The sequence below is a fragment of the Eulemur rufifrons genome, chromosome 19 (genome assembly GCF_041146395.1).
Source record: "Eulemur rufifrons isolate Redbay chromosome 19, OSU_ERuf_1, whole genome shotgun sequence".
In the NCBI taxonomy this organism is placed as follows: domain Eukaryota; kingdom Metazoa; phylum Chordata; class Mammalia; order Primates; family Lemuridae; genus Eulemur; species Eulemur rufifrons.
In genome coordinates this window covers 102854758-102870320 of record NC_091001.1, presented here as the reverse complement: position 1 = coordinate 102870320, position 15563 = coordinate 102854758, and the positions used below count along the sequence as shown (strand labels likewise).

At 42.3% G+C, this 15563-nt stretch overlaps 1 protein-coding gene across 2 annotated transcripts in view; it reads left to right on the top strand.

Moving 5' to 3' along the window:
- Positions 1 to 15066, top strand: part of KCNS3 (potassium voltage-gated channel modifier subfamily S member 3) — a 36351-nt gene extending 21285 nt beyond the window's left edge. For both annotated transcript variants that reach the window (XM_069494602.1, XM_069494601.1), the window contains exons 2-3: positions 2898 to 3089; positions 13054 to 15066. In XM_069494602.1, the coding sequence (XP_069350703.1) occupies positions 13113 to 14588 (1476 nt within the window). In that variant the 5' untranslated portion in view covers positions 2898 to 3089; positions 13054 to 13112 and the 3' untranslated portion in view covers positions 14589 to 15066. The remainder of the gene's footprint in view (positions 1 to 2897; positions 3090 to 13053) is intronic.
- The last annotated feature ends 497 nt before the right edge of the window (positions 15067 to 15563 follow it).

The window sequence follows — 15563 nt, the reverse complement described above, 5'->3', positions numbered from 1 at the left end:
AATCCAAACTTCACAGAATAAATCCCTTCAGTATAAAAGGATTTGTTCTGTAAAAGTTGGATTCCGTCAAAAGGTCTCACTCAAGGATCCAGAAGGCCACGTGGGGTCCTAAGGCGTCAGGTGGGGAGTTGTCATCACTCTTGTGGACTATGTGCTGTCCCTGGGTTCTGTTCCAAGAATGGATGTCAGGTCTCTGGATGATGAAAGAGTCCAATATGCCACTTAATCTTCACCTTTTCCCTCTCAATAATGGAGGCAGTCATTTCATACATTTTTGAATGCCTGTAGTCAACCCACCGGGAAATATAGCCAGGGCGGAGGGGAGTGCAAGGATGATATAGAGTTATTGTGAAGAGAGGAATTCTGCAGAGGGTAGCAATACTTGAGTGAACTTGATGTGTTTTTCCAGGATCCTGCTGAATCACTCAGCAAAATCAGAAACCTGTTAAGTGCTAAATCACAAACAATGCACTTTTCTTCTGAACAGGCCAACACTGGTCAGGATAGTAGGAACACAGAGAAACAGAAACATTGGATGGAGTTAAACAGAAGGGGGACGTACACATTTTTCTTCCCCAAAGCCTGCTTGGTTTGGGTCATGTTCTGCCCACTTCCCCCAATCCTTCCTCGACCTTCTTAACAACTGAGAGGGATCTTGATTTCCCACACTAATTGGAATCAGGCAGACCTACCTGAGTTTGAATCCTGGCTCCGGTACTCCTTAGGTGTGTGACTTCGGACAAGCAGCTTCTCTGAGCCTCAATGTACTACCTATAAAATGGGACTAATAATACTTAGCACTTAACAGTGGTTGAGGAGAGAGGAGATATATGCAAAACTCCTACAAAGTTTCCTGGCTTCTTGTGGGGATGCTGGAAATGCTAGTTATCATCTTACGTTGAGAAGTCATACTTAGGATGCAAATGCTCTTAGAGGGTGTGAGTTGACATAAATTCACAGTAAGAGGCATTGACTAGTGTTGCATCTTTTCTGAAAATCCAGTTTTTGGATAGGAATCATGGTCATGGAAAATGGGGCAAGGCACAGGAATTCTGAGTTTTGCAGGGAGGAAGAGAGAAAAGGACAGCCTGGCTGGCATTTATTCTTCAGACATTGCCTCAAGGCCCACCAGGTACCAGTGTCCGTATAAAGGATGCACTTGGCTCACCTCTCAGCATGTCCCTGAGCCAGCCCTGACCTTTCTGTGGTGATCTAATGTAATGAACTTCTAGGCAGTGCTTGGGGTTTCTTAGAAGTGCTGCGTAGCCTAAATACTTTGTTATTTTTTTCTTCAGTAATTAATATACTGGTATCAAAGCTGTTTTCAGTTAATTATCTCCCAGCCAGATTAATCTTACCTTCCCTTCAAATGTGCCACAGTTGGAAAGGCATCTGATAGGGAGAGGAAGACGTATGTGTGTGTTATATCCTTTTAAAAAGGTACAGCAACATTTCTGTGTTTCACTGGAACGCCAATATCTGAGGCTGAGCCAATGGTTTGCTACTGGGAGATTGTGGAGGAGGAGAAGGGGGAGGAGGAGGAGCAGAAGAATGAGGAGGAGCAGGAGGAGAAGGAGGAGGAGGAGGAGGAGGGGATTTTGGCTCCTGAATTGATTTTATTTACTCATGTTGAGATTTCTTTACCTATTCTGCTAAGAAATCCATCTCAGAAGTTTAGTTTGGGTGGAGTTGCATCTTACTTCTAGATCTTTCTTCGTTATTATCTGTCTCTGCTATAGGTGGGAATTTACCACCCTGCAAAGCCTGAATGTGCTGAAGGTTTGCTCTGCTCTGCCTGCCAGGACCAACTTAGAAACTGTGTTCCTGCTTCACTCCCCACCCCCCCACCCCTTCCCCTACCCCGTCCCCTGCCCCCTCAGTGTTGTTAGGACATCATGACTTGTTTGTTTGGTTTTGGGCCTGTGAGCTCTGGGGGTTTGGGGGTAGGCGCTGCATCTGGTTTGTTTTACAAGTGCCTAAGATAACTCCCAGCAGATCTTAAACCACAATGACTATTTGTTTAATGACTGATATAGCTAGAGGCACTTCTTTCATGTCTTTTGCTCAGAATCAATATGTTTTTCTTCTCCTTTTTATCCTCCCCCTTTTGCACCTGGCACTGATTGAAAAACATGAAAATCAATGGAGGGACGCTTAGATGCTAGTACGCATCAGTGGGAATGCCTCAACATGAGACCAGACTTCACCTGGCTGCGAATCGGCATTTTTTGCTTTCTTCAATTTATTCAGGGAGAGAAACTGAAATTTGTCTTTTTGCTTGTTTTGACACAGACTTAAAACACCCCCCCGCCAAATTAACCAGAGGATTCTGTGTTAGCACCTGTAGGCATTTCTGATATGTGAAATATAACAGTGGGCAAATAAGGCAAAATTGAATTTGGCCAGCCTTGAGCTCTATTGATTTCAAATTAGAGCAGCAGTGTTAATTCTATTAGAGCAGTAACACCCAGAAGTTGTTCTCTGAGATGGATTAAAATGTGTTCATTTGGAAGCTTGTAAGTATATCATTGATGAATTAGCTGGGAGAATAACACTCCTATAAGAAACTGCATGGGAGTGAGCGACTCTGTCTAATTCTAGTGCCTAGTTTTATCTTCGGATGTTTCACTGGCTGGTGCCAGTGGAGAAATCCCAAGCATTCCACTACAGTTGAATTACAAGAGTCCTGAAACCTATCCACGTCTCTGCGTAGCCACCTGGCCCATGGGAGTGATGTTTCTTCAGAGGGAGAAAGACCACATTCTGCATGAGAAATCGATGGGGCTCTCAGATTTGGGTCTAATCTGTAAAGTGCCCAGACCATGGAGTCTGAGATAGAATGTTTTGGGTGTATTTCCTCCTTGGAGTTACAACTTGGCTGGTGGTTTTTCCTGCAGGTGAGAGTGATTTTCCGGCAATTGCTTTGGCCTGTACAACCAAAGAACAGGATTCTCCTCTTCTTTTTGGCCACTAAATGCCTATGTGCACCACACGGTCCAGTGAGGGGAGAAGGGTGGAGCTTCTTGGATGATGATGGACGTCCCACTGGGCAGGATGAAGGCAGAGCGTGTGTCATCACCACCTCGAGGGTAAGAGTCACCTTTTTCTTTTTAATTTTCTCTGGCACATGTTATTTATCCAAGGAAGAGGAGAATGAACCTTATGGTGTAGGGACCAAGGTGAAGGGTAAACACTGGGAAGACTCTTCTTATTGTCACATCCACTGGGCAGTTGGGATAGACAAGTAAAGGTGAAAGCGTCAGGCGAGAAGGATTAGATTGCAGTTGTGCTGAGGGGCACCACAGGCCACTCTAGAAAACTCTGTAGTCCACATTCCCTTCTCCTCCCTTTTTTGACATTTATGATTCAGACTTGAGAGAGTGACACTACTATGATCATGACTAGATTCCTTTTGTGTTCATATGAGCCAGTCTGGCTTAAAATGGGTGTCATGGAGCAGGATTGGTCTGGCTCAGGTCACAGACCAGGTAGCTTATTGGAAGTATGTGGCCCAGCAGCATATCTGTGTTTGAACCACATAGTGTTTAAAACGTGCTAGATCTATTCTAACTAAATTCAAGATCTCCCACATAATAATCAGGGTTTCCAGGTTCTCCTGGAACACTGAATGGTAGATATGTCTATACTGGTTCTCTGATCCCAAAAAGGACTCTGGTGTTGAGTAGCCTCTGCCTCTGAGACAAGTGTGGGTAGTTCACCACTGTCCCTGACCAGCCTACTTCATTTGTTTGACCTGGTTGACCTGTGGGTAGTTCACCACAGTCCCTTACTAGCCTACTTCATTTGTTTGACTTGGTTGAGGGATTTAATTTTGGAGGTATTTAATTTTGCCATGCTTGATCTAGATCATTCTTCTAGCTCTTTGACAAAAGCAGTGGTAGCTTTTGTTAATTCCTACAGATAAAAGCAAATGTCTTTTATTAGATGAAGGGCAGCAGTTAGCATAAAGGGCTACAGCTGCAGTGAGAACAAGAGTCCATGATCTCTTCCATGGAGGAGTTTAGAGTCTAGAGTAAGCAGCGATCAGACTTGTGGTGAGTACGGAGGTCTGTAGAGACTATTCTAACACCTTGTGATGTGTGCTAAAATAAAGGTGTACACAACAGACCATGGGAGAAGGTGAGTAGAGCGAGGGAGGCAGAGAAGGGAGAACTGTTGGCCCAGATGCATTCAAATTCTCCAAAACTTTCTCTCCAGACACCAGAGCTTTCCCGGTACAGACATCTGTATGTGTCTCCACGCAGCCCGGCTCAGCTAGAGATGTGGTGGAGCATCTACAGCAGGGTTAGAGGCCCCTCTTGTGGCAAAGTCCACATTTTCCCTATTTCTGTTTGAAAAGCTATCCTCTGTGATTCTTTGCTTTTTACAAAGAGGACAGCTTTCTGGCTGTTTGGCTTACTAAATCTCTCGGCCTTCGAAGCAGCTCTCGGCTTGGAGATGAGCTGTGTGAATTACAGAGATCCCTGGAGTTTCCAAAAAGGAGCAGTTACACTAAATAGAGATCCGGAGGGCATGAATACAAGTTTAATATGATTGCACCAGTTGGAGGGAGCAAGAGAGGAGGAAAGGGAACAGGGCCAGGAAGGGGCTAGAGAGGAATACTATTATATCACTTTTTAGAATGAAGTTTTACAAGAGTCTTGTTTTTTATGTTTTCAAAAGACTTTTGCATTTGTTATTTAATATTTTATCCTCAAGGTGGGTTTATCATCTCCTTCCATGGATTGAGAATCTACCTAGCCAAGGTCATGTATCTGGGAAAAGGCAGCTCAAGCACAAGTTTTCTGAGTCCTAGCCGTTTGCTCTTGCTAGTTGCCTCTGATAGTTCAGTGCGAATAAGGGCACACAGCGGGTTCATTTTCTTTAGTTCAGCCTTTACAAGTTGGGTTCAGGTTATGAATGCTCTGAAATAGGGTGACCTGGGACCCTGGAGACTGCTAGGACCTGTGCCATTGCTGTGTTGTCAGCTGTGGCTCTTGCTGTCAAAACACAGATCTGGGAGGGGGTTTTCTTGCCTGTTAGGCCAGTGGGACTCTCACTTCATCAAGGCTTCCTCAGTGGCCTGGGCTACACCCCTTGGAAGGCCACTGGAGGGAATGGCTCCATACAGGATCCTCTCAAGCCCAGACAGTGCTGTATGAGAAGACCACCCCCAGGGGAGGCGCCTGATGGAAGGATGCTGAGGAAGAGACATGGGTGTGGATTGAGATGGAGTTTAGTTTTTTAATTTTGTTTACATTTGCTTAATTTTATTTTGTATATCCTCACATGGCATGGCCAGAAATTGAATTTAGCATGACCTACCCTTTTTAAAAACCTAAATAATTCTTCTTTTACATTTAATAGAATGAAATGAAACCCTTAGAAGAATGTTCCAAAAAGATGGCCACAGGAATTCTGAAAATGTCCTATTTTTTTCTTTGATCAAAGGACTAGTGTAGATTTTTGGACAAGTGGGAAGGAAAAACGAATCTAGGTTTTTATTTACTTTTATGGAACTGATTTTAAAAAGTGGTTCTGTCCAATAAGAGAAACTGGCTTGTATTATTATACTTCCTTTTCTGAGCAAAGCAAGTGCATTATCAAAGATGGCTGTGGGCATGTGTGTACATATACGTGTCAGCCTTGAAAAAACACAGTTTTGAGAGTATTTTTTTAAGTGAGTTTGAGAGCATGAAGCAAAGAGAGCAGGAAGTGGACTAAAAGGAGGTGAATAAGTGGCTTTGAAAAGGCTTTACAGGGTGCCAGTTGGAGAGGAGTGAGTCAATGTAGTTTTCCTTTTAATCAGCCGGTGAGTATCTTGGATTTTGGACATCTTTTTCTTTCTTTTCAATTTTATAAACACCAAGAGGGACAAGAAGTCCAAATATTCTGTATAGTGTTTTCACCATGAGTGATTTGGGTTGATAGTAGGCAGGTGAATTGATACAATGAGCCTAAGCTGTTCTTGAGCAAGAGAATGAAAATAGCAGCTGGTTCTTCTCTTTTGCAGCTGAATGCCTTTGTAGCCACAGACACGCCTGATTGGAGACCCCATGTGTCCACAACATGCTAATGATATCAATGCCTCTGCAGAAGTATATAGCATTCTTCAATGAGAATGGTTGAGAAAATATGCAAATTAGAACATTGGCCAATCTCTACTTCCTCCCACTTTTTAAAATATTTAAATGCTCATATTTGAGGCATAATAGAAAGAGTTTGCACTAGAATAGCTTTGGGTAATGTTGGCTGAACTCCTAGCCTCAGGTTTCCCCATTTACAACATGGAGTCTAAGATCTGCCACTTAGCGTTGTTGAAGAATTAAAGGAAATGATTCATTCATTCATTTATTCTTACTCATTGCCTGCTAGTGTCTATGTACTGCACCAGTTGCTGGAAATAAAAGGCATATAATAGTGTATATGAATGCACTTAACACGCTGCATGGCCTGAATAAAAGTGCTTAGTACATTTTTCTTAAAACACTTTTAATAGAGAATCTTAACATGTATAAAAATAGAATAATAAATGAAACTCTTGTGTACCTACCCATCAATCCACTGCAGCAATTATTAACCCATGGCCATTTTGTATGATGGCCTTCCCTATGTATTATTATGAAATAAATCCTGTACATTGTATAATTGTATCTATAAATATTTTGTCTTTCCAAAAGATAAGGATTCTGTTTTAAGAACTTAAGTACAATACCATTAGGACCCTAAAAAATTAACAATAATTCTTTTATATTATCAAGCGTCTAGTTGGTATCACATGTCTCTGATTTTCACATGCAAGCACACACACATATATAAATAAAGCCTTTGGCTTGTTAGAATCAGGATCAATACAAAGCCTATATTTTCGACCCACTTGATGTGCTTCTTACTTGATCTGTGTTATTTGTCCTGTATGTTTTCTCACACTCTGGATTTTGCTGATTACATCCCTGTGGTGTTATTGAATATGTTCTTCTGAAATCTTTATTTCGGTAAAATCTAGTTATTATGTTAGGCTTGATAAGTAGGTTCAGATATTGTAACTCTGATCTCCCTGTTACGAAGTTCTTTGTTAAGTTTTTATCTGGGTTTTAGCAGCCACTGATGATCATTGCCTAGATCCATTATTTTATTATGAGTTGCAAAATGTGAGATTTTAATTTTCATTCCTTCTTTATTTATTAGCTGGAATCTTTTTTTAAATGACAATATTATTGAAATATACTTCACATACAATAAAATCTACCTTTTAAAAGTGCCTAATTCTGTGGCTCTTAGTATATTCCAGAACATCTAATTCCAGAACATTTTTATCACCCCCAAAAGAAACCCATACCCATTAGTAGTCCCCATACCTCCTGCCCCCAGCTCCTAGGGGCACTAATCCACTAATCTACTTTCTGGGTTTGACTCTTCTAGATATTTCATATAAATGGAATCATAGAATATATAGCCTTTCTGGTCTGGCCTCTTTCATTAGCATCTTTTCAAATTATGCATGTGGTAGCATGTATCAGTACTTCATTTCTTTTTATGGCCAAATAACATTCTGTTGTATGGATATACCACATTGTATTTATCCATTCCTCAACTGATGGACATTTAGGTTATCTCCCCTTTTTGGCTATTACGAATAATGCTGCCATGAACATCAAGTACATGTTTTTGTTTGAATATATGTTTCTGGTTCTCTTGAGATTATACCTGGGAGTGGATTGCTGGGTCATATGATAATTCTGTATTTAACTTTTGGAGGAATGGGTCTACACTGCTTTCCAGAATGGTTGCACCATTTTATATTACTACCAGTGACACACAAGGGTTCCCATTTCTCCACATCCTTGCCAATACTTGTCATATTATGATATAACACTTGTATTATTATTACTTTTTGACTGTCGCTATCCCCCGCCTAGAAAAGTCACTGGATGTGGGCTGGCCTGGAAAAGGAGTGTGACTTTGGGCAAGGCAGCTGTCTTTGGCTGAGGGTGATTCCCAAAGAGAGACTTAGCTGAGAGCCCTTAGCTATCGACACTCCCCGCAGGTGTGAGGATGAGTGCCTCAGTTCTAAAGGGGAGATATTGGGTGATACACCCCAGCGTCCACTACCTTGTCATCTGTTCCAAGTCTTTTTAGTTTACAGAGCTAGGAAATAAGATTTTCTTTTAACAAAAAATAAATCATGAGTTCCTACTGATATTTCCAGTTCAAATTCAGGTTTTTAGTTAATTTCTTTGATTTTTATATTTGTTTCTTTTATTTTGCACCCAAAATCTTGGACTTCCTAATGACATTAACATAATATTTGATTTGCTTTGTCCTATGTGTGTGTGTATAAAAGTTTCAGAATAGTTGTGCAAATATGATTACTAAAAGTATTTTAAGATGTTAATTTTTTTCCTACTGTATATATTACTATGGATGTATAGTCAAATTATAATGTTTTAAAATACCTTGAAAATAATTCATTTCTTTGAAGTTAAGCCACCACCAACTTGATACACAATTAAGTTTTAGGGATTGCCTTTTTTATTTTTATTTAATTTTGTTTCATAATTATTTAAAACATTTAGATAGTTCCCAAGTCTAGCTTTCAGCACTGTCCCTATACTCTGTTTCCTCTCTCCCCATATAGGGAAGCATTTTATTAGTTTTTGGTTTTGCATTCCACTGTTTCTTTTTCTTTATATAAGCAAACGTACGTACACACATGTGTGTATCATTGTATGTGTGTGTTTGTGTGTGTTCGTAGTTATAACTCCTCCATATTTTGCAGCATACTGTATGTACTTTTCTCTAATTTGCCTTTTTCTTCCCATTTAACTAATATATCCTAGAAATCACTCCATTGCTTATATAGAGAAAGACAGACCACAGGTTTTTCAGCTAATTCTCTATTGGTGGGCATTTGGGTTGTTTGTAGTTACTGAAATATTTTCAATTTTTGCCTGTCTATCTTTGGGAGAGAATTATAGAAGAGGGATTGCAGGGGGAAAAGGGTAAATGCATATGCAGTTTTGCTAGGTTTTACCAAATTCCCCTCCATAGGGTTCTCATTTTGCATTTCCACTGCCATGTGGAGAGTGCCTGCTTCCCCACAGACTCATTGATACAATATGTAGTCCAATTTTTGGACTTTTCCCCCCAATTTGATGGAATAAATGTTATATTTCAGTATAGTTTTAATATGCATTTATCTTATGAGCAAAGTTGAGCACTTTTTCTCTGTTTTCAGGCCCATTTGCATTTCTTTTCTGTGAATTGTCTGTTCATCTCTCTTTTCTGTTTTTCTATATTGCTGTCACTCTTTATTTCCTGTTTTAAAACTCTTTAACAGGCCGGGCGCGGTGGCTCACGCCTGTAATCCTAGCACTCTGGGAGGCCGAGGTGGGCGGATCGCTGGAGCTCAGGAGTTCGAGACCAGCCTGAGCAAGAGCGAGACCCCACCTCTACTAAAAATAGAAAGAAATTATATGGACAGCTAAAAATATATATAGAAAAAATTAGCCAGGCATGGTGGCGCATGCCTGTAGTCCCAGCTACTCGGGAGGCTGAGACAGGAGGATCGCTTGAGCTCAGGAGTTTGAGGTTGCTGTGAGCTAGGCTGACGCCACGGCACTCACTCTAGCCTGGGCGACAGAGTGAGACTCTGTCTCAAAAAAAAAAAAAAAAAAAAAACTCTTTAACACGTTAGGTATATTAACCTCTTGTCTGTGATGTAAGTGGCAAATATTTTTTCCCATTTTTTCTTTTTGCACTGTGCTGGTATCCTTTTTTAATATAAAAAAATTACTCTTATGTAATCAATTTTTTTTCTACTTTTTTTATGCATTTTGAGTCAGAATTAGGAAAGTTTTTCCCACTTCTGGTTTATAAATGAATAGATCCATATTTTTATTTAGTATGTATATGGTTCATATACACACATTTTATATACATATAAATATATGATGTATAAATCTATCTGTCTATATAAATATATAGAGATATACTTATGAACCAGCAAATGTTTTCTGAAAGGAGTAAATGAACAGCTATTAAATAAAGGCTTGCCTAAATATAGGATACGTGGAAATAATGATGTTCAGTATCTTGTTTTCTTTATGTGACTTTAATTACGTGAGCTGGAATGCTGTGGAGAGTACGGAGCTTGGCAGAAGGAGCCCTGTCTTGGGTCTCTGCCTGTAACCCTTAATAGCTGTTCCGTGCTGGCTCATCTCTTTTGATCCTGCCTCCTCGTCTGCCACATCCCAGGGTCTTAGTGAGGAGCAAGTGGCATAGGGGATGTTCGTGACTGGGGCAGCGAGCGGGACTGTCTGCATGCAGGGACACTTACTGCAGTTTGCACAGGTGGAAGCTGCTTCTTCCCTGTCTGCAGCCAGCTGCTCTGGGCCCTGCACAGCCAAGGAAACCAACACAGACTCTGGCTGCAGTGACCTGGCGAATCTCAGCTTGCCCTCTGAGCTAAGCTTTTGATCTGCTCTGGACAGAGATGCTTTCCTTTTTCTCTCTTCCGAAATCCCCACAACAAGAAACCCCTCATTTTATGCTGCGTGTTGTTTTTATGATTAGACTTTGTGGACCTCATAACTCTCTCTTACTGGTGCAGAGTGAATAAAATACATGGAGAACAGAACGAGAAGACTGATATTATGTTCTTTAGAGAAGTAGCTGTGGAGAGATTGGGAAATGGATTACACACATACATAGGTATATATGCAGGAGGTATCATGAAAGCAGACACCGACTTTCTATGCTTGTGGGTTCCCAGGATAGCCAAGGAGGTGAAAAATAATCCACTGGAAGATAACTTCCATTAAAGTCTTAGTAGCAGCTTAGATAAAACTAGTTCTTTGGAACATTTTACTACTATACTTGCCATGAGCATAAGCCAGCTTTCAGAGAACTGAAGTTCCATAAATATGTGGAGCTCCGATTTAGGCCCTTCAAAGAAAATACCTAACTAAAACTAGAAGCAAGGGGTGTAGGGGAACCAAGTCTTTTGAAGAGGTCAGCAAATCTATTAAACAGTGCTTCAAGCCATGCTATGGTCTCTGGTTTCATGGGACACGTCAGTGTTGGTGTGTCGAGAGCAAACGCCCATGTATTCTTTATGACTATAGACTTCCTTCTGGGGTGGATGGCAGAGGGCTGTATTTCAAAGCTGTGACCTCTGGTGTGTCCTTTTTAGAGGAGGAATCTTCTCTTGCGGACAACCTTGGCTTTCCATAAACATAAGGGGAAAGAAATTCCTTCCTGAACTCTCTCCCTCCTTTAATGGTGTTATTGTCTGCCTATTTATGCCCAATCAATCACCAAGTCCTGTCAATCCTACTTTATCAATTTCTCTTGAATTTGTCACTTCCTCTTTATATGCACTGTCGCCGTATGTGTGTGTGTGTGTGTGTGGGTCCCTGCCTCCCCTCACTTGCTCTACTGCAGCCCGGTTTCCTTGGCCCCGTCTTTGTCCCCTGTAGCCTTCACACTGCTGTCCGTGGGGTCTCTCCATGTCACAGCTACAACCATGCCCACTTGTTGATTAAAACTCTCTTGTGGTCTTGCTGAAGGATAAAATCCAGATTCTTTGGACTGATGTACAGGGGCCTGCACAATCTGGCTTCTGCCCACTCTTTGATGCCCTTTTCCCTTTAGTTTGGTGGACTCAGCTTGACCTGCTGGGAAACCTCTTCAGCCACTTTTAAGAGAAAGTCCTACTCCTTTAAGAGAAAGCCCTACTCTTCTCGATAATACCAAAAATGCTTGATTCGCCTCTGGCATAGCACTTTCCACATTGGCTTATTGGCTTATATAATAATAAGGGAGAAGACAGGAGAGGGGGAGTCTATGTATTGGAGAGCACATGGACTTTGGAGTTAATGCAACCTGGGTTTAAATCTTGGCTCTACCATTTACCTATTGTGTGATCTTGGACTCGACCTCTCTGAGTGTAGATTTTTCTATCCACCTACCTTACAGCATTGGAAGGATTAAATAACATAATATGTAAAAGCATCCAGTAATACCCAGTGAGGCCTCAGTATATGACGGTCTCCTACTTTTCCTTATCTGCGTCAGCTGCTGTGAGCAAGCATCATTGCATTGTGTGATGGTCAAAAGCTATTATTTTCTCTCTGAGGAATGGATCTGCTACATCTAGTTAGTGTTGGAACTTTCAAAACAGGCCATGTGCTCGGCCAGTATAGGCAATCTATGGACACATAATCATAGATTAGGGCTGTGTGGAGACTGTCTGTGAGGGGAAGGAGGAGGTGAGAGCAGTTTGTGTCAGGAAACCGATAGTGCAATTAACTTTAAAAGGTTTTCCCAAGTCGGTTCCTTTTCATGTGGCCGGACCTGAAACATCATCCCATGAAGTGTAATGATATCTTTAAGATATAGGGTACTTAAGGACAAGGAGATAATTATATCCTCTTGGTTGTCCACGTCCAAACATAGGGAGTAGGGCTTTCCCTTACAGGAGTAAGACATCAGTGAGTAAGGAAGACCTACATCCTTTGTAAGAGCTGAGTTGAGCCTCCCGTGATGTGTGGGTCGGGGGCGAAGGGCAGTGCAGAGGGCTGTTTCTGCGGGTGCAGGACCGAGCTGTAGGGATGGGAGGGATAGCTTCGAGCCTGGCAGCAACTAGCCCATCACATGTGAACTGAGGGTTCCTGAACTCAGAGAGCCTGTGCTTGAGACTGCGGAGATGGAGATGCAGATGTTGTGTACGTGATCTAAGATGCGTTGTTTCTGCAGGGGGCAGGCAGGGAGGTAAAGTTTGGATGCTTAATAAATAGAGAAATGGGAATTAGGGCTCATAAAAATTATACCATCTTTCTCCTCTTTCCTAAAGAGGATCTGTAAGCTCAAGTTTTGGGGAAAAACATCTGTTTTGTATTGATTTTCTTCTAGGCAAAATGTATAATAATGCATTCATTTTTGTTGCATTTCCTGCTTTGCTTTTAATGTAGCTTGGAAAAGGGCAGATTAAAAATAAGCCTGGCAGGCACGGCAGGCCACAGTGCTAACGCCGTCTTGTGCTCCTTCCAGGTGCAGCGTGATCGTCCTCGTCGCCCTTCCTGGCCTGCCCTCTGCCTCCTGGATCCACCATGGTGTTTGGTGAGTTTTTCCATCGCCCTGGACAAGACGAGGAACTTGTTAACTTGAACGTGGGGGGCTTTAAGCAGTCTGTCGACCAAAGCACCCTCCTGCGGTTTCCTCACACGAGACTGGGCAAGTTGCTCACCTGCCACTCGGAAGAGGCCATTCTGGAGCTTTGCGATGACTACAGCGTGGCCGACAAGGAGTACTACTTTGATCGGAACCCCTCCTTGTTCAGATATGTTTTGAATTTTTATTATACGGGGAAGCTGCACGTCATGGAGGAGCTGTGCGTGTTCTCGTTCTGCCAGGAGATTGAGTACTGGGGCATCAACGAGCTCTTCATCGATTCCTGCTGCAGCAACCGCTACCAGGAACGCAAGGAGGAGGGCCACGAGAAGGACTGGGACCAGAAAAGCCATGAGGTGAGCACCGACTCCTCCTTCGAAGAGTCGTCTCTGTTTGAGAAAGAGCTGGAGAAGTTTGATAAGCTGCGGTTCGGTCAGCTCCGGAAGAAGATTTGGATCAGAATGGAAAACCCGGCGTACTGCCTGTCTGCTAAGCTAATCGCCATCTCCTCCCTGAGCGTGGTGCTGGCCTCCATCGTGGCCATGTGTGTCCACAGCATGTCGGAGTTCCAGAATGAGGATGGAGAGGTGGACGACCCCGTGCTGGAAGGTGTGGAGATAGCGTGCATCGCTTGGTTCACCGGGGAGCTTGCCATCCGGCTGGTTGCTGCTCCCTGTCAAAAGAAATTCTGGAAAAACCCTCTGAACATAATCGACTTCATCTCCATTATTCCATTCTATGCCACGTTGGCAGTAGACACCAAGGAAGACGAGAGCGAGGACATTGAAAACATGGGCAAGGTGGTCCAGATTCTCCGGCTGATGAGGATTTTCCGAATACTAAAGCTTGCTCGGCACTCAGTAGGACTTCGGTCTCTAGGTGCCACCCTGAGACATAGCTACCATGAAGTTGGACTGCTGCTTCTCTTCCTCTCTGTGGGCATTTCCATCTTCTCTGTGCTTATCTACTCCGTGGAGAAAGATGAGCATACATCCAGCCTCACCAGCATCCCCATCTGCTGGTGGTGGGCCACCATCAGCATGACGACCGTGGGTTATGGAGACACCCACCCAGTCACCTTGGCTGGGAAGCTTATCGCCAGCTCGTGCATCATCTGTGGCATCTTGGTGGTGGCCCTGCCGATCACCATCATCTTCAACAAGTTTTCCAAGTACTACCAGAAGCAAAAGGAGATTGATGTGGACCAGGGCAGTGAGGACCCACCAGAGAAGTGTCAGGAGCTACCTTACTTTAACATTAGGGATATTTATGCACAGCGGGTACATGCCTTCATTGCCAGTCTGTCTTCCGTAGGCATTGTGGTGAGCGAGCCCGACTCTACAGATGCTTCAAGCATTGACGACAACGAGGATGTTCATCACGCCACATCCTTGGAGAATTGCACAGCAAAATGAGCAGGGATGTTTGTGCCTGTATCTTGTGTCCCTTCCTGACATTAGGTTAACACAGCTTTATAAACCTCAATGGGTTCGTTAAAATCATTTAATTCTCAGGGTGTACCTTTCAGCCATAGTTGGACACTCATTGCTGGATTCTGAAAAATGAGAGAATTGTCTTTATTTTTCTCAGTGAGGTCAATTAAATACTTTGTTCTGAAATTTATTTTTTACAAGAGAGAGTTGTGATATGGTTTTGGAATAAAAGGTAAATGGTATGGGGTGGGATTTGTTGCTACAGCTTATGCATCATTCTATGTTTGTCATTTACTCACATTGAGCTAACTGTAAATTACTGACAAGTAGAATCAAAGGTCCAGCTGACTGAAGACTACATGCATGTAAGATCCACAAAATGAGACAATGCATGTAAATACATGTTCACGTTCCAGACATGGAAATTAGGAGCCTAATAAATTTCCTAATTCAGTATGGAGACAGTCTTGGGTGTGTGTTTTTATGTTGAGTAAGTACATTTCAGTATGTTCAAGGTGGGCTCGGAAAAGAAATGCTCTTTTTGGAGTATCAAGAGTCATTTCTTTATATCTTTTAATTTTGAGTATAGCCCAACAATACACTAGCTCTTTTGTTACCAGCCTCCAAGTGGAGGTTTTTGCCAAGTTCTTGGTGATCATGGGGAAAAGAATTTCAGGATATACCACATAAGCCAAGCAAGTGATAGCTTTTATTGAAAGTGAAAGTACACTCTCAGGAAAGAGAGCGCAGGCAGGCTTGAAAGGGAGCAGCTGCACTGGGAGGAAGTGGTTTTAGATCTTTTGTAGTTTTACTAATTGAGGGGAGGAATATTTAAGGGGTTGGCTTTTGCTAAGAATTTGGGTAGTAACTCCTAGAATTGGGTTCCCTCCCATTTTCATACCTTATATGATGGTCTTGAAATTGTCATGGTTATTCTAAGGGTGGAGAAATTTTAAA